Source organism: Heterodontus francisci, chromosome 24 (genome assembly GCF_036365525.1).
Source record: "Heterodontus francisci isolate sHetFra1 chromosome 24, sHetFra1.hap1, whole genome shotgun sequence".
NCBI lineage: Eukaryota > Metazoa > Chordata > Chondrichthyes > Heterodontiformes > Heterodontidae > Heterodontus > Heterodontus francisci.
The window spans coordinates 13225421-13252961 of NC_090394.1; the positions used below are offsets into that span (position 1 = coordinate 13225421).

Below are 27541 nucleotides of genomic sequence, written 5' to 3' on the forward strand. Positions count from 1 at the left end.
GATATGGAACATTACTCATTTTATTTGATGGTTAGTAGCTTGCTATGTTGATACCTAAAGCAGCAGTGTCCAAGTGTATGCTTTGATGTTTTGGAGAGCATATATGAATTAAAAAATTTGTATTCCCATCAAATTGATGATACTATCCAATCTTGGTACGTTGGTTTAAGATTTATCCACCAATGAGGCTGCGTTGCTAAGAACAGACCTTTCCAAATATGCGGGATCACAAAGTTTAAACAGGATAATCCAAAAAAACAAGCCTGTATTGAGCCCATTTTTATTTCGCGGCATCTAAAATGTTGGTTCCAAATGCATTTTTGAGATTCTTGGGTCAATATTGAGAGGTCACCAAAACTTTATTGTTGCTGTTTGTATTAACAAGGACGTGCTTTGCTTGCAACCAAATGGGTTGTGCGCTAAAACTTCAAAATGAAATGTTTTTATTCTGATTTTTGTATTGGCACAAATGAGATTCTTGCCATTTTCTAGGCCATGGAACACCTTGAAAGTTTTATTGTCGATTGTGACAGAAGAACAGACATTGCTAAGAAACGTTTGGCAGAAACACAAGAAGAAATCAGTGCTGAAGTAGCTGCAAAGGTATATTACCATTTACCTCAGCTTGTATGAGCACTTCCATGTTCTGTTCATCTGTGTAATAATTTGGCTAAGTCAGTATGGGGGACTGGGTGGTGCTGTGGTTTAGACTGTTTTATCTCTGGTATTGGAACTTTAATCCAGCTAGGCTGATGGGATAAAATCACATTGGTTATGAAAAGAGTTCAAGCAGTATTAATCAATGTCTCCTCAGGTTCAGAGCATTATTTTGAATCCAAACAGGATTGACTTAATCTGTTTTAATTTGGGTGCACTTAATGCTATAGGGGCAATTATTGTCCTACCCACCACCCTCACAACATTGAAAAACAGGGTGGCCAGCAGTGAGTTCTTTTTTTAAAAGCTGCTACCCACTGTTTGTCTGTTTCCAGTCTAACATGATTTGATTGATCAGTACTCTGACCTGAAACAGGTGAGAGTAATATTTAAATCAGGCTTCAACACCCGTTGCTTCAAATAAAAACCTGCTCTGCCCAAAAGACCGCCTGTGGTTTTTCTTAGCCCCCCAAAAAATTATCCAGCCTGTTACTGAATGCTCAGTGCCTCTCCCACTCTTCCCTTTTACGTATTTTTTAAACATCTGGCTCAGCTCCACAGAACACTGGCAGCTTTGCAATTCCATTCAAAAGAGTCTCAACTATGAGTGTTTCAGGTCTCATCAGAACCCACTGGATATGCATTCTATGATTATCAGCCCCTATGTGTCTGAAAGTGTTCAATTTCCAAGCAGTGACATTCTTTACGCTGGTGAGCTCAAGGGCCCAGATGTTGAGCTTCTGACCTCGAAGAAAGCTCCCCACAAAGATCTAGCAATCTCTGTCATGGATTTCATCTTCCCCGATGTTAGTTTGATTCTGGTTCCACGTCGAGGGAATCTCCAGGAGTCCAGCAACAGAAATGTCATTAACAAAATGAGCAGCCAATCACATTGAAGAATTCTCACAGAAAGCAAATCTGCAAATAAAATGCACTTATAATCCTTCACTCTTCATTAAATTTTACAGGGAGTGGAATAAATTGTTGGAACATAGACATTAAAAGTTGAAATATCATAAAATTGAAAAAATTATATGAGAAAACTTGGAATTTTTATCAGAATGGAAACATTTAACATATAAAATTAGTTATCCAGGGCCAGAGTGATTCTTCAGCAGTAGTTGTGACTGAGCTCAACATTTTAAAAATCCAGTTGCACCTTATTAACAATTAACAAGGAGGGCGGCGCAGTGGTTAGCACCGCAGCCTCACAGCTCCAGTGACCCGGGTTCAATTCTGGGTACTGCCTGTGTGGAGTTTGCAAGTTCTCCCTGTGTCTGCGTGGGTTTCCTCCGGGTGCTCCGGTTTCCTCCCACATGCCAAAGACTTGCAGGTTGATAGGTTAATTGGCCATTATAAATTTCCCCTGGTATAGGTAGGTGGTAGGGAAATATAGGGACAGGTGGGGATGTGGTAGGAATATGGGATTAGTGTAGGATTAGTACAAATGGGTGGTTGATGGTCGGCACAGACTCGGTGGGCCGAAGGGCCTGTTTCAGTGCTGTATCTCTAAACTAAACTAAGGCATAAAGTTAGAGGGGGTGGTTTAACACTTTTTACAGCATAAAAGAGGAAGTTCTGATCAGTTCAGTGATTTCTAATTGATTGCAGTCTGTGGGAACTTCAACAGCGTACCCTATGGAAAAATGTAGAATTTCAGGCAGCAACTTCTGGATTTCCACATGTTGCATGTGTGCTGACTCCAGAAGTTGCTGTCAGTTTCAGAGGAGAAATGATGGCGATGCTGGCAGTTTCACCATCATTGCTATAAAATCCAGGCCATTATGAAAATGAATGCAAACCAGTTTTTTGAAATTGTATTCATCAAGATCAAGTGTTACAGGTCTCTATATACTGCCTGCTATTTCTCCACAAATAATAGCCTCAGTGAAACATGTAACCTATTCTTTTTCCTACCTAACTTTCAGTTAAAGATGGCCACAGTTCATGTGTACTTGGTGATTTTATCATATTAAGGATACTGTTCATTTAGTTTTAGTTGCAATGCTGTAGTCTTTTGTACCTACATTTTGTTTTGGCAGTTTTCTGGTTTAAACCATAATTCATACATAATTTCTTTGAGAATTAATAATCCTTAATTGCCTTCATGCAAGGCAGTGCAATGAAGATTCACTAAATTGCTTTCTGGGATTAGAGGGGTTTGTATGGGGAATGATTAAGAAGAATGAGCCACTGGAATTTCGAAGAATGAGAGGTGATCTCATTGAAATGTATAAAATTCTTAAGGGGCTTGACAGGGTAGATGCTGAGAGACAGTTTCCCCTGCTTGGAGAGCCTCGAACTAGGTGTCATAGTTTCAGGATAAAGGTCATTTTGGACTGAGATGAGGAATTTCTTTACAGAGAGGGTTGTGACTCTGGAGTTCTCTATATCAGAGGGGTGAATTCTCAGTTGTTGAGTATATTCAAAAGTGAGATCGATAGATTTTTGGACACTAAGGGAATTGAGGGATATGGGGATAGGACAGGAAAGTGGAGTTAAGGCAGTAGATCAGCCATGATCTTATTGAATGGCTTAAGAGGCCGTATGGCCTACTCCTGCTCCTGTTTCTTATGTTTATTATTGACAGTACAATAAAAATAATTGATGTGATAGCTAGGAGAATGTTTCACAAAGAACAAATTTATTTATAAATGTGTGGTCTTTATTTGCTTATTTGTTGCTAAATATATAAAACTTAAAATGTTAGTAAAAGTTTGGGTGTGAACTAATCAACTTAAGCTGCTGAATTAACTTACTTAAAATCAATGCTGCTTGTTTTGCAGTGGCTTTGAAAAATAAACAAAGGTGCAGCAGAGTATCCATGTTTAATTTTTGCATGATTTTTGATTGAATGATACCATAGACTTGATCCACAATCTGTTTTATTTCATATTTAAGAGTTAAAATTCAGCATGTTTTCATGAATCTTCTGTGCTCAGCCAAAGATTAATACTTAATCCATTTCTAACTACTTCATAAAAGTGTAAACAAAATATGCAGCATTAAGTGCTGTTGCATATAATCTATTTTTATCCTTGGTACAATAGCCTGAAAAGTAGGATTTTGTATTCTTTTCACAGGCAGAAAAAGTGCATGAGCTGAATGAAGAAATAGGAAAGCTTTTGGCTAAAGCTGAGCAACTTGGAGCTGAAGGGAATGTAGAAGAATCTCAAAAGGTCATGCAGGAAGTAGAAAGAGTGCGCACAAAAAAAAGGGAGGCAGAGGTATGTACTGTATTGCAATTTTTAAAAAAAGCAGCCAATGGATAGCTGAGAGTTAGTTACACACTATGTTGCAACTGGTTTTGGGCACCTGTGCGCTCACATCTACATTTCCTGATAGTATGGATTCAGGCAAACAAAAAATGCAGACCATCACATGCCTATACTCATATGGTGAGATTTTTCCTCCATCTGGCTCTTAGTTTTTGACACATTGAATTACTGCTACACAAGCAAGCACTTTACAGCAACAATATCTGACAAACATTAATGAGATGAATGATTATTTAATCTACTTTTGTATGGAATTGGTTGTTGGAGGAATGAATTTAAACAATGAGCACCAGGAAAACTCGCTCCTTTTTTTTGGGGAATAGTGTTATGGAATTTTTAAGTCAGCCACTTCAGGGTGGATATTAATAACCTGTCTAAAGGTAGTCTGTATTGCACTAGTGTGCCCACTTCTGGCAAGGGGTTTACTTTGCATAGAAACCTGAAAAGTCAATACTAGAGGTTCACCATTAGAACTCTAGTAAGCACGGGCAGCATATACGAACATATGAATTAGGAGCAGGAGTAGGCCATTCAGCCTTTTCGTGCCTGCTCCACCCTTTAATAAGATCGTGGCTGATGCGATAGTGGTCTCAACTCCACTTTCCCCACCAACCCCCGATACCCTTTGACTCCCTTGCTAGAGTCATAGAGTTTTACAGCACAGAAACAGGCCCTTCGGCCCAATGCGCTTGCGCTGACCATCAAGCACCCGTCCAAACTAATCCCATTTCCCAGCACTTGGCCCGTAGCCTTGTGTGCTGTGGTGTTGTAAGTGCTCATCTAAATACTTCTTAAACGTCATGAGTGTTCCTGCCTCTACCACCCCTTCAGGCAGTGTGTTCCAGATTCCAACCACCTTCTGGGTGAAAACATTTTTCCTCAACTCCCCTCTAAACCTCCTGCTCCTTACTTTAAATCTATGCCCACTAGTATTGATCTCTCCGCTAAGGGAAAAAGTTTCTTCCTATCTAACCTATCGATGCCCCTCATAATTTTGTATACCCCATTCAGGTCCCCCCTCAGCCTTCTCTGCTCCAAGGAAAACAACCCCAGCCTATCCAGTCTCTCTTCATAGCTGAAATGCTCCAGCACAGGCAACATCCTGGTGAATCTCCTCTGCACCCTCTCCATTGCAATCACATCCTTCCTATAGTGTGGTGACCAGAACTGTACACAGTACTCCAGTTGTGGCCTAACCAGCGTTTTATACAGCTCCATCATAACCTCCCTGCTCTTATATTCTATGCCTCGGCTAATAAAGGCAAGTGTCCCGTATGCCTTCCTAACCACCTATCTGCCTGTGCTGCTGCCTTCAGTGATCTGTGGACAAGCACCCCAAGGTCCTTCTGACCCTCTGTACTCCCTAGGGTCCTACCATCCATTGTATATTCCCTTGCCTTGTTAGACCTCCCAAAGTGCATCACCTCACACTTCTCAGGATTAAATTCCATTTGCTACAGCTCCACCCATCTTACCAGCCCATTTATATCGTCCTGTAATCTAAGGCTTTCCTTCTCACTACGACACCACCAATTTGCGAACTTACTGATCATACCTCCTATGTTCTCGCCTAAGTCATTAATGTACACTACAAACAGTAAGGGTCCCAGCACTGATCCGTGCAGTACACCACTGGTTACAGGCTTCCATTTGCAAAAACAACCCTCTACCATCACCCTCTGCCTCCTTCCACTAAGCTAATTTTGAATCCAATTTGCCAAATTACCCTGGATTCCATGGGCTCGTACTTTCTTAACCAATCTCCCCTGCGGGACCTTATCAAAAGCCTTGTTAGTCAAGAATTTATCTACCTCTGCCTTAAAAATATTCAATGACCCTGCCTCCACCGGTCTCTGTGGAAGCGTTCCAAAGACTCAACCCTCAGAGAATAAAATTCTCCTCATCTCCGTCTTAAATGGGCGACCCCTTTATTTTTAAACTGTATCCCCTAGTTCTTGTCTCATCCGAAAGGAGAAACATCCTTTCAGCATCCACCCTGTCAAGTCCCCTCAGGATCTTATGTGTTTCAATAAGATTACCTCTCATTCTTCTAAAACTCCAATGGATACAGACCCAGAGACATTAGTTAGCCACTTGGGTTTTTATTGGCAATCTAACCGTTAATGATACTAGCCTTTTGTTCCAGATTTATTTAATTAACTGAAATCGAATTCACAGTCTGCCTGGTGGGATTTGAACGCACATCTCCTGACTGTTAATGCAGCCCACTGGATTACTTGTTCAGTGACATAACCACTATACTATCATACCCTGTTAATTAATTAATTATAAAAATGAATTGGCGAAATTTGCTACTTTAAAGTCTTAAAAATCCTTGAATTTAGTTGTGAAAGACATAATTTTGGAGAAATGGTCGCAGAGAAGAATCTGCAGAAGATTAGTCTGACTGAGAAAAATACTCATTTGCTGATTTTTTTTGATCTGTTCACCTGACTTGATTATTTCAAAGTTGCTTAATTTATGATTTTAAACTATAAGCATACAAGTGATTAACTTAATTGCTTAATTTGGTGTTTTTTAAAAATTGAACATTAGCAAAATATAAATGTATCCATAAGAGCATAACAACAGGACCAGACAATTCAGCCCATCAAGCCTTTTCTGCCATTCAGGGAGATCATGGCTGATCTGCAACCTAACGCCATATACCTCCCTTTGCTCTTTTTTTTACTCTTTCACGGGATGTGATCGTCGCTGGCTAGGCCAGCATTTATTGCCCACCCCTATTTGCCTTTGAGAAGGTGGTGATGAGCTGCCTTCTTGAACCGTTGCAGTCTGTGTGAGGTAGGTACACCCACAGTGCTCTTAGGAAGTGAGTTCCAGGATTTTGACCCAGCGACAGTGAAGAAACAGCGATATAGTTCCAAGTCAGGGTGGTGTGCGGCTTGGAGGGAAACTTGCAGGTGGTGGTGTTCCCATGCATCTGCTGCCCTTGTCCTTCTAGGTGGTAGAGGTCAAGGGTTTAGAAGGTGCAGTCTAAGGAACCTTGGTGAGTTGCTGCAGTGCATCTTGTAGAGACTGCTGCCACTGTGCATCGGTGATGGATGGAGTGAATGTTGAAGGTGTGCCAATCAAGTGGGCTGTTTTATCCTGGATGGTATCAAGCTTCTTGAATGTTGTTGGAGCTGTACTCATCCAGGCAAGTTCAGAGTATTCCATCACACTCCTGACTTTTGCCTTGTAGATGGTAGACAGGCTTCTTGGAGTCAGAAGGTGGGTTACTCGCCACAGAATTCCCAGTCTCTGTCCTGCCCTTGTAGCCACAGTACTTATATGGCTGGTCCAGTTCAGTTTTTGGTCAGTGGTAACCCCCGGGATGTTGACAGTGGGGGATTAAGCGAGGTAATGCCATTGAATATTCAGGGGAGATGGTTGGAGTCTCTCTTGTTTGAGATGGTCATTGCCTGGCACGTGTGTGGCACGAATGTTACTTGCCACTTATCAGCCCAAGCTTGAATGTTGGCCAGGTCTTGCTGCAAATGGACGCGGACTGCTTCAGTATCTGAAGAGTTGCAAATAGTGCTGAACGTCACGCGTCTGACCTTATGATGTTTAATGTCCACCACCATTCGTGACTAGATGTGGCAGGACTGCAGAGCTTATATCTGATCCGTTGGTTGTGGGATCGCTTAGCCCTGTCTATCCCATACTGCTTCTGCTTCTGTTTGACATTCATGTAATCCTGTGCTGCAGCTTCACCAGTTTGACACCGCATTTTTAGATATGCCTGGTGCTGCTCCTGGCATGCCCTTCTGCACTCTTCATTGAACCAGGGTTCGTCCTTCGGCTTGATGGTAATGGTAGAGTGGAGCATATGCTGAGTTATAAGGTTACAGATTGTAATTAAATACAGTTCTGATGCTGCTGATGGCCCACAGTGCCTCATGGATGCCCAGTTTTAAGTTGTTAGATCTGTTCTAAATCTATACCAGTTAACACTGTTGTCGTGCCACACAACACAATGGAGGATATCCTTAGTGTGAAGATAGGACTTGGTCTCCACAAGGATTGTACGTTGGTCACTCCTACCGATACAGTCATGAGCAGATGTGTCTGCGACAGGTAGATTGGTGAGGACGAGGTCAAGTCGATGTTTCCCTTTTGTTGGCTCCCTCACCACGTTCTGCAGACCCAGCCTAGCAGCTGCGTTCTTCAGGACTCGGCCAGCACAATCAGTAGGGGTGCTACTGAGCCACTCTTGATGATGGACATTGAGGTCCCTCACCCAGAGTACATTCTGTGCCCTCGCCACTCTCAGTCCTCTTCCAAGTGGTGTTCAACATGGAGGAGTACTGATTGATCAGCTGAGGGGTGGGGGACAATAGTTGGTAATCAGCAGGGGGTTTCTTTGCCCATGTTTGACCTGATGCCATGAGACTTCATGGGGTCCGGAGTCAATGTTGAGGACTCCCAGGACAACTCCCTCCCAACTGTATACCACTATGCCGCTATCTGTGATGGGTCTGTCCTGTCGGTGGGACAGGACATACCCAGGGATGGTGATGTCTGGGACATTGTATGATTCTGTGAGTATGACTATGTCAGGCTGTTGCTTGATTAGTCTGTGGGACAGCTCTCGCAGTTTTGGCCCAAGCCCCCATATGTTAGTAAGGAGGACTTTGCAGTGCCGACAGGGCTGGGTATGTTGTTGACATTTCCGGTCCCGAGGTAGATGCTGGGTGGTCCATGCAGTTTCATCCCTTTTAGACCTTTCTCTAGCGGTTTGGTGCAACTGAATGGCTTGCTAGGAGATGGTTCCAAACTTACCATCTTTTGTGCAAAGCAGTATTTCCTAATTTCACTCCTGAAAGGTCTGGCTTTAATTTTTAGACTATGCTTCCAAGCCCTAGACTCTTCAACCAGTGGAAATAATTTCTTCAAATCTCCCCTATCTATTCCCATTAATATCTTGAAAACTTCAATCAAATCACCCCTTAATCTTCTAAATTCCTACTTTGTGTAATTTCTCGTAATTTAACCCTTCAGTCCAGATATCATTCTGGTAGACCTAGACTGCACTCCCTCCAATACCAATATATCTTTCTTGGGACGTGGTGACCAGAACTGCCCGCAGTACTCCAGATGTGGTCTCACCAGAGCTCTGTATAGTTGAAGCACGACTTCTCCCCTTTGTGTTCTAGTCCCTAGTTCTTGCAACTCCTCCGCCATGTGTGTGTGAACTTCAGGACACTTCATGTGTCATGGGGGATACAGGTTGCCATGCTTATGAGAAGTGCAATGATGAAAAAATTACAAACTCAAATGGAAGAGTCATAATAATTGACTTAAAAAAGAATGGACAATGCTCCAAAAGATGGCGGCATGTGTATTTGAAGATTGTCACATTGTCTGTTTAGAACAAAGGGTGCCCAACTAGTGTGAGAGGTGTCAATTACACCCATCCTGAAACACTGTTGAATTGAATGGGTTCTACTGAATCAAAGAAGGTATGAAGTGAAAACATCATAAGCGGATTATTCTCATCCTGGGCCGTTGTGTGATCACCATGGGGGAGAGACCAAAACATCATCTCCCAGAATATGATGTGATGAACATTTAACATAAAAAAGCAGACAGACCGAGAGACGGCGGGGCAAATCGGACAGAGTGGTGTGGCAGAGGGAAAGGCGGGGGGTGGGGGGGGGGAAAGAGAGGCGGACACACACACGCGCACACTAGATCCAGCAAGCCAGAAGGGAGGTGCCTTGCTGTGAATTCTACATTTCCAACCTGTGCAACAGCGAATTGAAAGTGATCCTCTGTCTTCAAACAGAACTTTCTGCCAAAAGAGAAACCTACAAGTACCTCAGGCCTACAACCAATGAGAACTTGACTTCCGAGAGACTGCAGCAGGTTTACAGTGAATCCCAAGACCCTACCTCACTACCCTACCCCTTTTCCTCTCTATCTGTGTCTTATGTGTGTGCATGTCAGTGAATGTGTGAGTAGATGTATGAGACAATTTCGAGATGAGGCATATTGCTCAAATAATTTTCTGTTTTAAATCTGTAGAGGGAAGAGAGTGAGTCAGATGTTGTGGTATATATCGGTACCAACGACAGAACAAGTATTGAGGTCTGAGAGTCAGATTTTCAGTAGCTAGTGGGTAAGTTTAAAAAGTATGATCTTGGAGTGCCACATGCTAGCGAGAGTAGAAATGAGAAAATGGGGCAGATCAATGTGTGGCTTTTGAGGCAGGAGGGAGGGCTTCAGATTCTTGGGGCATTGGGACCAGTTCTGGGACAGAAGGCACCTAATCAAAAGGGGCAGATTGCAACTCAACAGGACTGCTTGCGGAGAGGTCCGCTAGTGTGGTTGGAAGGGATTTAAACTAAATTGGCAGGGGGATGCACATTAACATATAGAAATAGAGAAGAGGAATAAGGTGCAGAAAGTGAGTATGTTGGATAGTACTAGAGAAGGAAGTAGCACATTAGATAGAAGACTAAGGAGGACTATGAGGAATACAAAGACAGGTTTGCTATCTATCTATATATATATATATATATATATATATATACATACACACACACAAAGTATAAAGGTTGGTGAGCTACAAGCAAAAATAGTTGTGTGGGAATGTGATGTAATGCCAATAATGGAAACGGGGCTTAAAAATAGTGAGGACTGGTTGCTTAATATTCATGGATACAAAATGTTCAGAAAAGATAGGGGGAAGGAAAAAAAGGAGGTGGGGTGGCAGTACTGATTAGGGAAGACGTAGTGTTGAAAAAACAGGATATCCTTGAGGGGGCAAAGATGGTATCCATTTGGTTAGAGTTGAGAAGCAAAAAGGGCCCTATTTTAAGCGCCCCAGCACCTGCTTCCTGACAGCTGTCAAAGAATAGTTACCTGACTGCTGAAGAGTGGGGCTGCTGTCAATCTGGCAGCAAAGCAGAAAGTGCTGCAGAAATCCAGCAGGTCAGGCAGCATCTATGGAAAGAGAAGCAGAGTTAACTTGTCCAAGGTCACAGACCTGAAAGTTAACTCTGCTTCTCTCTCCACAAGTGCTGCCTGACCTGCTGAGTGACTCCAGCACTTCCCGCTTTATTGCCACATACGTACCCTGCTGTGTCCTGTGATGTTGCGAACCTCTTCTTCCACTCAAGTGTAACATTCCTTCCTGTAGGCATGCTGCACCTGGGTGAATAATCTTAAATTTGCACATTCCAAGACGTGAGACTTAAATGCACCTTAAAGGTATTAGAGGTTCACAGAGAACACACTGACACAAATGGGAATGCACGGGCGTCACAGCAATGTAAATACGTCTTTCACTAAATATTCCTCACCAACATATGTGTCCTTTTCTCTGTGCGAATGATGTGTGCCAGCATGTAGCGCCAATGTCACATCCCTTTGCACCGTTGACCCTTCAGAAGAGCCAACGTATGCAATAACATCATTGCCATGCCACCATTACTCATGAGCGTCTCCACAGATGCAGTGACATGGACACTGGCTCAGTCAGCTGCTGCCTCTAATGGTTTACATCGGGATGCTGCAGATGTGGACTGGTGCACAGCAAGTGAGCGAGGGTGATGTGTGGCTTGCAAAGCTCATTTCGGTTCCTATGGAGCAGACAGCCTTTGTCTGATAAGCCACTGCCGTACGTCCCTAGCTCACTGCTAGCCCTGCGTGCAGAGCCTGGGTGCCAGCTGCCCTCCCATGCATCTTTCATTTTGTAGGTCCTCCTAGTCCGAGGGGGAATCCTGTTGACATCTCTCGTCATCATGCCAGGCCTATTGGGTGCGTAGTTGTGCAGAGCAGGAAAGAATGGAGCTGGCCTTTTTGACCCGTAGTACAGGGCATCACCCTATCCATACAGGCATTGGAGGTGTTCTTTCAGCATGCTGATGTCCTTATCAATGGTGGCTGGTGTTGTATCTCCTCTGCAGCAGTGGTGGAGTTTCTCACTGGTGGCGGGAGCCATGTCTGCAAAGAATAGCCTTTATCTCCAAGAAGCCACCGCTCCATCTGAGCCAGTTCAGTGAACAACGGTGGCAGCCGTCATGGCAGCTGCCTGAGAAGCGATCACACATATTCTGCAAGCATCTGCGGTGTTCATATACCAGCTTCACCTAGATTGAGAGGGTTCCTTTAATGGTGACATCTACAGTTAGTAGCCTGGCAGTAGGCCTGATGGCCACATGAGTGCTGTCTATGAACATTTCAACCTCCGGCAATGGTGCCAGAACTAATGGCCCTCTGGGCCTGGCTGTGAGAGCCCGTCCTGCAGCGAACCTCCCTGATGCAGTGATGCACTGCTGACTGTGTGACCCCACAAAGGTCTCTGATGGGCCCCTAAAAGACTACAGAGGTGTCAGGCTTGAGAGCCGCTGCCACTATGAGTAACAAAGGCATGGGATTTCCACCGGAGCCCATGGGCTGCAGGTCATCCTTGAGCAGAGCACAGAGATGTGTCACCACCCTCTCTATATGCACCATTTCCTCTGACACTGTTGCTCTGACATCCTATGGCATGTCATGTGGGGTCTGTAGATGCACGGCAAATGTAATGGCGAGCTCCCCTTGGGGGCTGCTGCTCGTGACTGGGGGCCTCTACGTGGATCACACCTGCCTGTTGATGTTGCTTCTGGCGCATGCGGATCCTCACGTGCAGAGGATCACACAATGTAGGATGAGCCACACCTATGCCCATGTGATAAATAAAGTTGAACCCTGCATGTATTCGAAGGTTCCTAACAGGGCATGGATTGGTGTTGACGGGTACATCAGCTGCTTTCCTGGATCACCTATGTGGCATGTCATGGCATTGCCCATCTTGGCCAACACTGAGTGGCACAATAGGACTGCATCAAGATCCTACCAGCTGAATTGATTGCCCCCATCATCCATAAAACCTAAATGCTCCTGCCTTTTCTGGCACCCTCCCCACACACAGGGTGCCTAGTGTGCTATTGCCCCCTCTCAAACACAGAGCGTACAGTGTTAACGGAGGCATGGTACACGGTACCTCCCTTCATGCCAGCACAGCTTTCCCTCCAGTAATCCCAGACCCCCTCCCTTTCAGAATGCAGAGTGCGAGCTCTGTGTATCCCCTTTTCCCTCCTCCCTTTAAGAATTCAGAGTTAGACCCCTGTGTATTCCCCCTCCCTCCTCCCTTCCGTAGTGCAGAGTGAGGACCCGCCGGCTTTTCAGGTCGTGAACGGGATGGCACGTGACGGCAATGTCGGTGGGGAGGCGGTGGGCTGCATAATCAACACAGGTAAGTAAGCATTACCATATGCTAATTGTGGTGTCATGCGGCGGGGGGCTGCACCGAGGTCCCGCTGTCAGTGGTAAAATGCGGCGGGCCCGTTTCAACGTCGAGGCGGGCCTCTCTCTGCAGCAGTTTACCGGTTCTTGCGCCGTGACTCGCGGCGTCGAAGGGCCAGTAAAGTTCAGCCCATAGAGTGTGATATTGGGGTACTTTAACTACCCAAATATCAATTGAGATAATGTTAGAGTAAGCTGGAGGGGATTTCTGAAATGTGTTCAGGAGAACTTTCTTGACTATGTTCTGAGTTCAACTGGGAAGGAGGCATTGCTGGATCTGGTGCTGTGGAATGAGGTGGGCCAACGGAACAAGTGTCTTTGGGGGAGAACTTGGATAAGAGTGAGCATTGTTCATAAGGTCTAGATTAGCAATAGAAAAGAGCAAGGGACAATCTAAAGTGGAACTTCTAAATTGGAAGAGGGCTAACTTCAATGGGATGAGAGGGGAATCTAGCCAGGATAAAATGGAACCAAAGATTGACTGGAATAAATGTAACAGAACAATGGGTGATCTTTAAGATCTGTTTCAGGTACAGGCTAGCTATGTTCCAACAAGGGCTACAAATAAGGGATCCAGAGCCAGGGCTCCTTGCATGATGAGGGAGATAGAGAACATGATGAAACAAAAAAGGGGTGTGTGATGTATGTCAGGTGAATTCTTCAAGTACGAACCAGGCCAAGTACTGTAAGTTGGGAGGGGAAGTGAAGAGTAAAATAAGACTGGCAAAGACAGAATATGAGAATAGAAGGGTACTTAACATACATGGGAAACCCAAAATCATCATCTAGCATGGATATAGTAAGTGGGTAGTTAGAGGTAGGGTGGGGCCTTTTAGGGAAAAGAGGGTGATACATGCATAGAGGCGGAGGGCAAGGCTAGAATACTTAATGAGTACTAAGAAATGTCGACATATCCTGTGGACTGACGTGCAACGATCAGTGGCTCCAGCAGCTTGGCAACAGGTGCCTACGACGAAAACAACAACTCTCAGCGTCACTTTGCAGCTTCACGTGCAGCGCTTGTGGCAGAACCTGCCTCTCAAGGATTGGCCTTCACAGCCATCAGGAAAGGTGCACCAAGAGAAGACACCCACCTAAATGGATTGTTTGCTGCTTGTCCATCATCGTTCGTAGATGGAAGGATGCCGACCAACCAACAACTTTGTGTTGGTGTTTACTAAGGAAGAGGATGCTGACAAAATATTGGTGGAAGCTGAGATGTTAGAGGTAGTGGATGGGGTGACAATTGATAGGAAGGATGTACTGGAAAGGCTGGTTGTGCTAAGAGTTGCGTGGTCCGGATGACTTGCATCCCAGGTTGCTCAAGGAATTGGGAGTGGAGATGGTGGAAAGGCTTGCCATAATCTTCCAATGTTCCCTTGATATGGGGAGGGGGGGGGTGGGGGGTGCCAGAGGATTAAAGAATGGCAAATGTGACAATTGGATTGGAGAATGGCAAATGTCCTCTTATTCAGGAAAGGGTGTAATGACATTCTTAGTAACTACTGGCCGGTCACTTTAACATCAGTGGTTGGTAGGGTTGTGGAAACAATAATCAGGAGAAAAAAATCAGGCACTTCGAGAGGCTTGAGTTAATTAAGGAGAGCTACCATGAATTTGTAAAAAGACAGATTGTGCTTGACTAATCTCATTGAATTTTTTCATGAAGTAACATGAAGGGAAAGCAGTGGATGTTGTCTAAATGGATTTTAAGGCCTTTGACAAAGTACCACGTAAAAGGCTGGATAACAAAATTGAGGCTTATGGAATAGGAAGGTCAGTGTCAGCTTGGATAAAAACATTAGCTTAAGGACAGAAAAAGGCAAATTGTGGTAAATGGTTGTTTTTTCAGATGGGAGGATGGTAGACAGTGGTGTCCTCCCAAGATTCAGCACAAGCACCACTAATAGATATATATATATAAAAAATGACTTGGATATTAGAATACGAAGTAACATTTCAAGATTTATTGATAAGTATGTACCTGTCAGGCAGGGAGGAAGTTGTCGAGCGAGGGAGCTGTGGTTTACTAAAGAAGTTGAAGCGCTTGTCAAGAGGAAGAAGAAGGCTTATGTTGGGATGAGACGTGAAGGCTCAGTTAGGGCGCTTGAGAGTTACAAGCTAGCCAGGAAGGATCTAAAGGGAGAGCTAAGAACAGCGAGGAGAGGACACGAGAAATCATTGGCGGATAGGACCAAGGAAAACCCTAAGGCTTTCTATAGGTATATCTGGAATAAAAGAATGACTAGAGTTAGATTAGGGCCAATCAAGGATAGTAGTGGGAAGTTGTGTGTGGAATCAGAGGAGATAGGGGAAGCGTTAAATGAATATTTTTCGTCAGTATTTACAGTAGAGAAAGAAAATGTTGTCGAGATTACTGAGATTCAGGCTACTAGGCTAGATGGGATTGAGGCTCACAAGGAGGAGGTGTTATCAATTTTGGAAAGTGTGAAAATAGATAAGTCCCCTGGGCCAGATGGGATTTATCCTAGGATTCTCTGGGAAGCCAGGGAGGAGATTGCAGAGCCTTTGTCCTTGAGCTTTATGTCGTCATTGTCGACAGGAATAGTGCCGGAAGACTGGAGGATAGCAAATGTTGTCCCCTTGTTCAAGAAGGGGAGTAGAGACAGCCCTGGTAATTATAGACCTGTGAGCCTTACTTCGGTTGTGGGTAAAATATTGGAAAAGATTATAAGAGATAGGATTTATAATCATCTTGAAAAGAATAAGTTCATTAGAGATAGTCAGCACGGTTTTGTGAAGGGTAGGTCGTGTCTCACAAACCTTATTGAGTTTTTTGAGAAGGTGAGAAGGTGGATGAGGGTAAAGGCGTGGATGTGGTGTATATGGATTTCAGTAAGGCGTTTGATAAGGTTTCCCACGGTAGGCTATTGCAGAAAATACGGAAGTATGGGATTGAAGGTGATTTAGTGCTTTGGATCAGAAATTGGCTAGCTGAAAGAAGACAGAGGGTGGTGGTTGATGGCAAATGTTCATCCTGGAGTTTAGTTACTAGTGGTGTACCGCAAGGATCTGTTTTGGGGCCACTGCTGTTTGTCATTTTTATAAATGACCTGGATGAGGGTGTAGAAGGGTGGGTTAGTAAATTTGCGGATGACACTAAGGTCGGTGGAGTTGTGGATAGTGCCGAAGGATGCTGTAGGTTACAGAGGGACATAGATAGGCTGCAGAGCTGGGCTGAGAGATGGCAAATGGAGTTTAATGCGGAAAAGTGTGAGGTGATTCACTTTGGAAGGAGTAACAGGAATGCAGAGTACTGGGCTAATGGGAAGATTCTTGGTAGTGTAGATGAGCAGAGAGATCTTGGTGTCCAGGTACATAAATCCCTGAAAGTTGCCACCCAGGTTAATAGGGCTATTAAGAAGGCATATGGTGTGTTAGCTTTTATTAGTAGGGGGATCGAGTTTCGGAGCCACGAGGTCATGCTGCAGCTGTACAAAACTCTGGTGCGGCCGCACCTGGAGTATTGCTTGCAGTTCTGGTCACCGCATTATAGGAAGGATGTGGAAGCTTTGGAAAGGGTGCAGAGGAGATTTACTAGGATGTTGTTTGGTATGGAGGGAAGGTCTTACGAGGAAAGGTTGAGGTTGTTTTCGTTGGAGAGAAGGAGGAGGAGAGGTGACTTAATAGAGACATATAAGATAATCAGAGGGTTAGATAGGGTGGATAGTGAGAGTCTTTTTCCTCGGATGGTGATGGCAAACACGAGGGGACATAGCTTTAAGTTGAGGGGTGATAGATATAGGACAGATGTTAGAGGTAGTTTCTTTACACAGAGAGTAGTAGGGGCGTGGAACGCCCTGCCTGCAACAGTAGTAGACTCGCCAACTTTAAGGGCATTTAAGTGGTCATTGGATAGACATATGGATGAAAATGGAATAGTGTAGGTCAGATGGTTTCACAGGTCGGCGCAACATCGAGGGCCGAAGGGCCTGTACTGCGCTGTAATGTTCTATGTTCTATAATACCAGTTTTGGAGGTGTAGCAGACAGTGAGAATTATACCAATTGACCTCAACAGGCCATAGATAGGCTAGCAGCATGGAGGACAAGTGGCAGATGGAATTTAATACAGAGAAATGTGAGGTGATGCGTTTTGGCAGAAGGGATAGGGAGAGGCAATATAGACTAAAGGCGCAGTCCTAAAGACGAAACTGGATTGGTACTTGAGGGAAATGGATTTTCAAGGCTATGGGGATAGAGCTGGGGAAATGGGACTGATTTGGATTGCTGTACAGAGAGCTGGCATACACTCGATGAGCTGAATGGCCTCTGTGCTGTATTGATTCTAGTTATAAAGGCCAGCATCCATTAGTGTTTTTGATTATTTTCTATACCTGTTCAAGACATTTTAATGATCTATGTATCTGGCGTTTCATGTTTATAGATCTTTGAAGGTGGCAGGGCATATTGAGAGAATAGTTAGCAAAGCCTATGGGATTCAGGGCCTCCTAAATAGAGGTATTGAGTACAAAAGCAAGGAAGTTATGCTGAACCTGTATAAAGCTCTGGTTAGGCCACAGCTAGAGTATTGCATCCAGTTCTGGTCACCACACTTTAGGAAGGATGTGAGGGTCCTTGAAAGGATGCAGAGGAGATTTACCAGAATGGTTCCGGGGCTGAGGGATTTTAGCTACAAGCTTAGGTTGGAGAAGCTGGGGTCCTCCTTGGAGGAAAGGATCTTGAGTCAAGATTTGATAGAGGTGTACAAGATTATGACAAGTTTAGATAAGGTCGACTAAGAAAAGCTGTTTCCATTAATGATGGTATAAGGACTAGGGAACACAGATTTAAGGTTTTGGGCCAGAGATGCAGGAGGGATGTGAGGATGAACTTTTTATTCAGTGAGTGGTAATGACCTGGAACTCGCTGCCTTTGAGGGTGGTGGTGATGATGAATGATTTCAAAAGTAAATTGGATGGATTCTTGAGGGAAATGAATTTTCAGGGTTATGTGGATAGAGCCGGGGAAATGGGACTGATTTGGATTGCTCTGCAGAGGGCTGACATGCACTCGATGGGCTGGATGGCCTCCTTTGTGCAGTAGTAACTCTAGTTATAAAGACCAGCATCCATTAGCCATTTTGATTATTTTCTGTACCTGTTCAAGACATTTTAATCAATGTACCTGGACCTCCAAGATGCTTTGGACCTCCACTATTTCCAGCTTTTACCATTTAGAAAGTACCCAGTTCTATCCTTTTTAGGTCCAAAGTGGATGACTTCATTTGCCTATATTCAAATTCATTTGCCCCAGTTTTGCCTATTCACTTAATCTATCCATATATCTTTGTACATATGTCTTCTACAAGATTTTGGAAATAAATGGCTGTCCACTGAAGCTCCTCCGTCTCATCCGCTCCTTCCATGGCAAGATGCACTGCATTGCAAGTGAAAGTGGCAACGCAGGTGGATAAGGTAGTCAAGAAGGCATATGGCATGCTTGCCTTCATCGGTCGGGGCATAAAGTATAAAAATTGGCAAGTCATGCTGCAGCTGTACAGAACTTTAGTTAGGCCACACTTGGAATATTGCGTACAATTCTGGTCGCCACACTACCAGAAGGATGTGGAGGCTTTGGAGAGGGTGCATAAGAGGTTTACCAGGATGTTGCCTGTCTGGAGGGTATTAGCTATGAGGAGAAGTTGGATAAACTCGGATTGTTTTCACTGGAATGACGGAGGTGGAGGGGCGACATGATAGAGGTTTACAAAGTTATGAGTGGCTTGGACAGCGTGGATAGTCAGAAGCTTTTTCCCAGGGTGGAAGAGTCAGTTACTAGGGGACATAGGTTTAAGGGGCAAAGTTTAGAGGGGATGTGCGAGGCAAGTTTTTTTTTTTTTTACACAGAGGGTGGTGAGTGCCTGGAACTTGCTGCCAGGGGAGGTGGTGGAAGCAGGTACGATAGTGACATTTAAGAGGCATCTTGGCAAAACATGAATAGGATGGGAATAGAGGGATACGGACCCCGGAAGTGCAGAAGGTTTTAGTTTAGACAGGCAGCAAGATTGGTGCAGGCTTGGAGGGCCAAATGGCCTGTTCCTGTGCTGCACTGTTCTTTGTTCTTTTGTTCTTTGCACAGTTTGATGGCACCACTTCTAACAGTTTTGGAGTGAAACAGGGTTTGTCCTAGCCTCCACTCTGTTTGGCATCATCGCCTCTATGCTCCTGACCTTCGCCTTCCCTGGAAGGAGTCTACTTGCATGTTTGCAAGCATGACATGAAGGCCCTAAATGTCAGCTGTCACGTTTGGAAGTCACTAGCTGGTGCAGGAGGGAAATGACGACACATCCTTGGAACTGTGTGCACTACCACGATGACCAGTGGCTACAGCGGCTTTGTAACAGGCGCCAATGTCAAAAACAACTTGCAGCATAACTTGGCAGCTTCATGTCCTAGGCCCAACCATCTTCAGGTGCTTTATCAATGACCTTCCTTCAATCATAAGGTCAGAAGTGGGGATGTTTGCTGATGATTGCACAATGTTCAGCACCATTCGTGACTCCTCAGATACTGAAGCAGTCGATGTAGAAATGCAGCAAGACCTGGACAATATCCAGGTTTGGACTGATGAGTGGCAAGTAACATTCACGCCACACAAGTGCCAGGCAATGACCATCTCCAATAAGAGAGAATCTAACCATCTCCCCTTGACATTCAATGGCATTGCCATCACTGAATCCCCCACTATCGACATCCTAGGGGCTACCATTGACCAGAAACTGAACTGGAGTAGCCATATAAATACCGTGGCTACAGGAGCAGGTCAGAGGCTAGGAATCCTGAGGCGAGTAACTCGCCTCCTGACTCCCCAAAGCCTGTCCACCATCTGCAAGTCACAAGTCAGGAGTGTGATGGAATATTCCACTTGCCTGGATGGGTGTAGCTCCAACAACACTCAAGAAGCTTGACATCATCCAGGACAAAGCAGCCCGCTTGATTGGCACCCCATCTACAAACATTCACTCCTTCCACCACTGACGCACAGTGGCAGCAGTGTGTACCATCTACAAGATGCACTGCAGCAACTCACCAAGGCTCATTAGAAAGCACCTTCCAAACCCGCGACCTCTACCAACTGGAAGGACAAGGGCAGCAAATGCATGGGAACATCACCACTTGCAAGTTCCCCTCCAAGTCACACACCATCCTGACTTGGAACAAAATTGCCGTTCCTTCACTGTCGCTGGGTCAAAATCCTGCAACTCCCTTCCTAACAGCATTGTGGATGTACCTCCTCCTAATAGACTGCAGCCGTTCAAGAAAGCAGCTAACCACCACCTTCTCCAGGGCATTTAGGGATGGGCAATAAATGCTGGCCTGGCCAGCGACGCCCACATCCCATGAATGAATTTAAAAAAACTTGTGGCAGAACCTGTCTCAAGGATTGGCCTTCACAGCCATCAGTAAAGGTGTGGCAAGAGAAGACATCCCACTTAAATGGATTGTTTGCTGTGTGTCCATCATCTTTCGTAGATGGAAGGATGACTTTGTAATTTTGTGCTTCCATCTACACTGCCAATCTGTAAAATTGCATTTTAAGCAATCGTAATGGGAGCACCAAAACCTTTTTTTAATGGTTTTCTTCTGCAAGCAAAAACTTCCATTTGTCTAATGCCTTATCATACAATTCACATACTGCACTTAGAAGTAATTAATTGTAAGGCTAGACATGCTTTTTATAGAAGAAAGCCTTGGGAAAACCATCATTTGGTACAGAAGCTAACAATTCATTTTACAAGACAAGTAATCTTTTGTGATGAGATTTTTCCAAGCTAGTGAGTTGCATACTAGATGGCATTTTTTCCATCATAGACCAAAATATCCTAAGTGGAGTAGCACAGTTGTTTTTCAAAGATGTCTTGGGAATAAGATTTAGAGAGGCTTCCTAAAATGTTCCTTCATTTCTTGTTTTGTTTTGTATAGGATGAATATAGAAATTCAATGCCTGCTTCAAGCTTCCAGCAACAGAAATTGCGTGTCTGTGAAATTTGTTCTGCATACCTGGGTCTTCATGACAATGATCGTCGGCTTGCTGATCATTTTGGGGGAAAATTACATTTGGGATTCATACAAATCCGGGAGAAATTAGATCACCTGAAGGTAATTTTGAGAGTGTGCTGGAAAGAGTTAAGATGTAGATTTATATTTTTGGGACACAAGTGTTTACAAAGCTATTTTTTCCTTCAATATCCAACCAGATTTATATTTTAGTCAGATATCATTTCCTTTTATGCTTTGAGAAAAGCATGTCATTTTTATTACAAATTGTCAAAACCCATTTATCTTTAGATGCTGTTAGTCATTGTCAACCAAGATAAATGTTTTTGGATTCTCATTTCTTCCTGCATTTGCAATGATAGAAAATTGTCGCAGAGAAACAAGAAAAGAGAAATCAGGAGCGTCTAAAGAGGAGAGAAGAAAGGGAAAAAGAAGAAAGGATGAAAAGGAAGTAAGTTAATTTGCAAAGGTAACACTAAATTTAGAAGTGAAAATCCTGTTTGACCAAGGCTGATGTGATAGAAACTGAACAGAAAAGCTCTTCGCTTGCTCCATTGCTAAAATATTTTAGAATGGAATCATTTAGGATGGTTACAGCACAGAAGGAGGTCATTTGGCCCTTTGTGCCCATACTGGTTTTCTGCAAAAGCAACTCACCTAGTCCCACTCCCCTGCCTTTTCCCTGTAGCCTTGCAAATATTTTCTCTTCAGATAATTATCCAGTTTTCTTTTGAAAGATTCAATTGAATCTGCCTCCACCACACTCTCGGGCAGTGCTTTCCAGATCCTAACCACTCGCTGTGTTTAAAAAAAAAAAAAAAAAGTTTTTCCTCATGTCGCTGTTGCTTCTTCTGCCAAACACCTTGAATACCGGTGTCCTCTAGTTCTCAACCCTTCCACCAATGCGAACAGTTTCTCCCTCTCTACTCTGTCCAGACCCCTCATGATCTTGAACACCCCTATCAAATCTCCCCTTAATCATCTCTTCTCCAAGGAGAAAAGACTGTGCTTCTCCAGCCTATCCACGTAACTGAAGTTCCTCATCCCTGGAGTTATTCTCATGAATATTTTCTGCACCCTCTTTAAATGCCTTAATAACCTGTGAACATATTTGAGCATATAAATCTTTCTTAGTTTACAGAAACAGTAAGATTTTTAAAAATCAGAACACTTTTTTACTGGAATATCCTAAATTATGTCCTATTAAGAGATTGGCAGATCTAATTCCCTCACAGCCTCAGGAATAAACATATTGACAAAGTGTCAGCAAAATAAACAAGGACAACAAGCCCTCCCTGCCCATGGGCAGACACAACAAACCAAATGGTGTATCTCACATACTGGTTTAAATAGCAATGCAAATAAAAGCCACTCTAGTGTATAATAAATAAACATCAGGCAATGAGAGTCTTAAAGCGAGCAGTCGCTCTATCTCCATCCAGAGACAGAGAAACAGCGGCAGCCCTCATGGACAGCCACCCAGCGCTTTCTCAGTCCCCAATTTGTATAAGAAAAATTTGATCACTTCAAATTTGTGCATCTTGATTATTAATCCTAACCTAAAAAGTATTTTCTAAGCTGAAATACAAAATATTGATCTATTTGCGTTATCGAGCATGCTTCTAAACTTAACCTATTAAATACTGTTTTATAGGTCCAGATCACGGAGCAGGGATCGCAAGAGGTATGTTTATTGTACGGTAAAATAGCATTAAGGAGGCTGATTTCTTTGAGTTGATGTGGATTTTTTGGAACAGATGAGGGGGCAACACATTTGAAGAATTTGCTACTTGCTAAGCCTTTTACTTCTACCCTCCTGCAGTGGTCTTAAGACATTCATTTAAAGTGTCAGCTGTGACTCAGTTGGTAACACTCTTGCCTCTGAGTCAGAAGTTTGTGGGTTCAAGTCCCACTCCAGGACTTGAAAACAGCAATACAGCTGACACTCCAGTGCAGTACTAAGGGAGTGCTGCATTGTCAGAGGTGTCGTCTTTTGGATGAGACGTTAAGCCGAGGCCCTGTCTGTGCTGTCAGGTGGACAAAAAAGATCCCATGGCACTATTTTGATGAATAGCAGGGGACTTATCCCTGGTGTCCTGACAAATATTAATCCCTCAATCAACATGACAGAAACAGATTATTTGGTCATTATCATATTGCTGTTTGTGGGAGCTTGCTATGTGCAAATTGGCTGCCACTTTTTCTGAAGTGACTACACTTCAAAAAGTTACTTCGTTGGGTCCGGTGGACATGAAAATCACTATATAAATGCAAATCTTTTCTTTTAAAATTAAAAACTGATAGAAAGTGGGTGCCAATTTTCCTACAGTTTAGTTACTTTGAAAAGTGTATTCTTTGTGTGCACTTTTGCGAGAATTGATTCTAACCAATTTTTCCTACTTCCCTCCAATGTTCCTGGACCCCCCCCCCCCCCCACCGAGTGCTGTCAGGTGCCTGGACTGCCACCTGTGCTGATATGTCAGTGCCCCTTGTAATACTACTTCACATATACTAATAAAATCTCCAACTCACTTTGAGCGAAGGCATAAGATACTGCTTGTCACTTTTTTAAAAGTAAGGTGAACCTTGATTTACTTGAGACAAGTAAAGGTAGCATAGTAACATCTGCGAATTTGCAATAGCTCAGACAAGTTGTGCTGAGACTTGTAAATTACAGTAAATAAGTACCATATACAAAATGCACTGCAGCAACTCACCACACTTTTTTCAACAGCACCTTCTAACCCCACGACCTCTTCCACCTAAAAGGACAAGGGCAGCAGACATGTGGGAACACCACCATTTGCACCCTCCAAGCCACACACCATCCTGACTTGGAAATATAGTGCCGTTTCTTCACTGTCGCTGGATCAAAATCCTGGAACTTGCTGCCTAACAGCACTGTAGCTGTACCTGCACCAGATGGACTGCAGCAGTTCAAGAAGGCAGTTCACCACTGCCTTTTCAAGGACAATTAGGGATAGGCAGCAAATGCTGGCCTTGCCAGTGATGCCCATCCCATGAAACGAATAAAAAAAATTGGATAACTGAAGATTTCATTCACATAAACAAGATTCAACTAGTGGTAACGTGAGCTACTGAGACTCGACAAGTAGGCTGCTTACCTGATGTGCTTCAGGAGACCATCATAGATTTCTTCTGCCTAGCTGAGAAATTGTTTCATAATTCTTGTGGTTAATGCCAATTGTTTGCTTCAGTAGAACTGGTTGATTTGGTCTAAGTAGTCTTCATTGTAATATCAATAATGTCTCTCCATTCACAATAACAACCTTTGTGTGCAATGTACATTGGGGTCCCAAATTCATAGACCTTCTGATGTACTTCAGCATACATGTCTGAAGTGTAACCTCATGTACACTCGTCTCAGCTTGGGGTTGAGAATTCTAGGGTGGACTTTTGGGTGCATAGCTGCTGCCTACCCCAGTGAGGTCATTGGGCAAGTGAGGGCTAGAGTCCCAAAAGACTAATGCACTACCCTTGAGGGTACAGGGATTCCTTATGTTAGGAATTTTTGCATCTCTGGCCCTAGTGTAGAGTTGATGGTGAGTCCAGACATAGTATGCCATCAATCTTCTGAAGCCCATGGGCATAATGGATCAGTAACTGCATGGATAAGAAATTGGCTAGGGGATATAAAGCGGAGAGTAGTGTTGAACAATTGTTTTTCATACTGGAGGGACGTATACAGTGGTGTCCCCAAGGGGTTGTTGTTGGGACCACTGCTCTTTTTGATATATTTTGATCTGGACTTTGAAATTATGCCCTGTATACCAAAGTTTGTAGATGACGCAAAACTCGAATGTAGAAAGCAGCGAGGTGGATAGTAATGGGCTTCAAAAGGACATAGACTGTTGAAATGGCAGATGAAATTTAATGCAGAGTGTGAAGTGATTCATTTTCGTAGGAAGAATGAGAGGCAATATAAACTAAATGGTACAATTATAAAAGGGGTGGAGGAGCAGAGAAATGGGTTGCATGTACAAAGTCTTTGAAGGTGACAGGACGAGTTGAGAAGGCTGTTTAAAAGGTATACAGGACTTTGACTTTCTAACTAGAGGTACAGAGTTTAAAAGTAATGAAGTTATGCTAAAGCTTTATAAACATTAGTTAGACCTTAGCTGGAGTATTGTGACCAATTCTACATACACACCTTAAGAAAGATGTCGAGGCCTCGGAGAGGGTGCAGAGGAGATTTAGTAAAATGGTGCCAGGGATGAAATATTTCAGTTATGCAGAAAGACTAGAGAAACTGGGGCTGTTCTCCTTTAGAACCGAGAAGGTTAAGGGAAGATTTGCTAATCGTGTTCAGTATAATGAAAGCCTATGATGGAATAAATAACACAAAACTGTTTCCAATGGTAGAAAGGTCAGTAACCAGAGGTCACAGAGTTAGAGTAATTGGCAAAAGAACCAGAGGCGATATGAGGGGAAGGTATTAACTCAGCAAGGTATTATCTGGAATGCACTGCCTTACAGGGTGGAGAATGCAGATTCAATCATTCCTTTCAAAGAGAAATGGCTAAATACATGAAGGGAAAAATATGCTGGACTATGGGAAAACGCAGGGGAGTGTAACTAATTGGTTAGGTCTTTCAAAGAGGCATGATGATTTTCTGAATGAAGGCCACCTGGTGGTCCAGACCTGGATAACAACCTGGACTCCGAAGGAGGAACCGGATTAAATTTTTTAATAAGTTTTTTAAATATTTAAATTCAGCCAAAGGGGGATGCTGAGTGAAGCTTAGAGAACGTCAGAGCCCTGCATGCCTCCTGACCACCCACTGCCTTCCCCTTTGGCGGCTACTGTTCTGCTGGATTTTGCAGTCTCTTTAGCATCCTCGATGTGCCCTTAATGGCACAGGCATTTATCATTGGAATCCAATTAAAGGAATCTCACTCCTGACCCCACAAATTTTAGCAGGGTTCATAGAAAATGTACTTTTTAAGTTAATCAATGCCAGCAATTGTGTTCAAATAAACTGGTTGCTATCTACATTGCTTTTATGAATAGAGGGGAGGGTATTTAGTGTGTTTTTCCCCTCTTATATCAGTTGCTTATATTCACAAAAAACAGACTAGTAGTATTAGATGAAATGAAAACTAGAAGCTGTTAACACTAGGAAATCAAAGTGAAGAAACAGATTTACTAGATATTTCATTGCACTAATAAACTGAAATTTGAGTCATTTAAAGCTGGTCTTTCAAATAGGGGAACTGTTGCACCTAATATTTTTCTTTGTTTGGCAAAGAAATCATCAAACTCTTTCAGGTGACAGTAACCAAGTCTGGATCAAGAGTCAGTTCTGAGACTCAAGTACACTTGTAAGTTTAGTGATTCTTCCACTTGAGCTTTTTTTATATATAAGGTAGGCCATATGGTCCCTTGAGCCTGCTTCGCTATTTAATAAGATCATAGCTGATCCTGGACCTCAACTTCACTTTCCCGCCTGATCCCCATATCTTTTTATTTCTTTGGAGTCCAAAAATCTGTCTATCTCTGTCTTGAATATTCTCCATGCCTGAGCAGTCATAGCCCTCTGGAGTAGATAATTCCAAAAATTCTCAACACTGAATGAAAAAATGTCTCCTCATCTCAGTCCGAAAATGCTGTCCCGTCTTCCTGAGACTATGCCCTCTAGTTCTAGACTCTCCAGCAGGAGAAATAGCTTCTCAGTGTCTATCCTGTCAAGCCCTTTCAGAATCTCGTACGTTTTAATGAATCACCTCTCATTCTTCTAAACCCTAGAGAGTATAGACCTGTTCAACCTCTCCTCATAGGACAACCCTCTTATTCCAGGAATCAATCTAGTGAACCTTCGTTGCCCCTCCATGGCAAGTATAGTTTTTCTTGGGTATGGAGGCCAAAATTGCACACAGTTCTCCAGGTGTGGTCTCACCAAAACTGTGTACAATTGCAGCAAATCTTGCTTATTCTTGTACTTCAACCTTCTTGTAATAAAAGCCAACATGCTACATGTTTTCCTAGTTGCATGCTGTGTCTGCATGTTAACTTTGTGTTTCTTGTACAAGGACACCCAAATCCCTCTGAACACCAACATTTAATTGTTTCTCACCATTTAAAATATATCTTGTTTTCCTATTCTTCCTATCAAAGCGAATAACCTCAGATTTCCTCACATTGAACTCCATCTGCCACGTTCTTCCCAGCTCACTTAACCTATTTATATCCTTAAAGTGTTGCGAGAAATGTGTGTTTGTGTTTCTATCCTACCACTATCTAGTTAACTAATATTTATAAATATTT

General features: G+C 43.4%; 1 protein-coding gene across 2 annotated transcripts in view; it reads left to right on the forward strand.

The window, feature by feature from the left end:
* Positions 1-27541, forward strand: part of luc7l (LUC7-like (S. cerevisiae)) — a 59997-nt gene that overhangs the window by 20068 nt on the left and 12388 nt on the right. For both annotated transcript variants that reach the window (XM_068055686.1, XM_068055685.1), the window contains exons 4-8: positions 493-603; positions 3741-3884; positions 21181-21357; positions 21618-21706; positions 22910-22939. In XM_068055686.1, coding sequence (XP_067911787.1) covers positions 493-603; positions 3741-3884; positions 21181-21357; positions 21618-21706; positions 22910-22939 — 551 coding nt within the window. The remainder of the gene's footprint in view (positions 1-492; positions 604-3740; positions 3885-21180; positions 21358-21617; positions 21707-22909; positions 22940-27541) is intronic.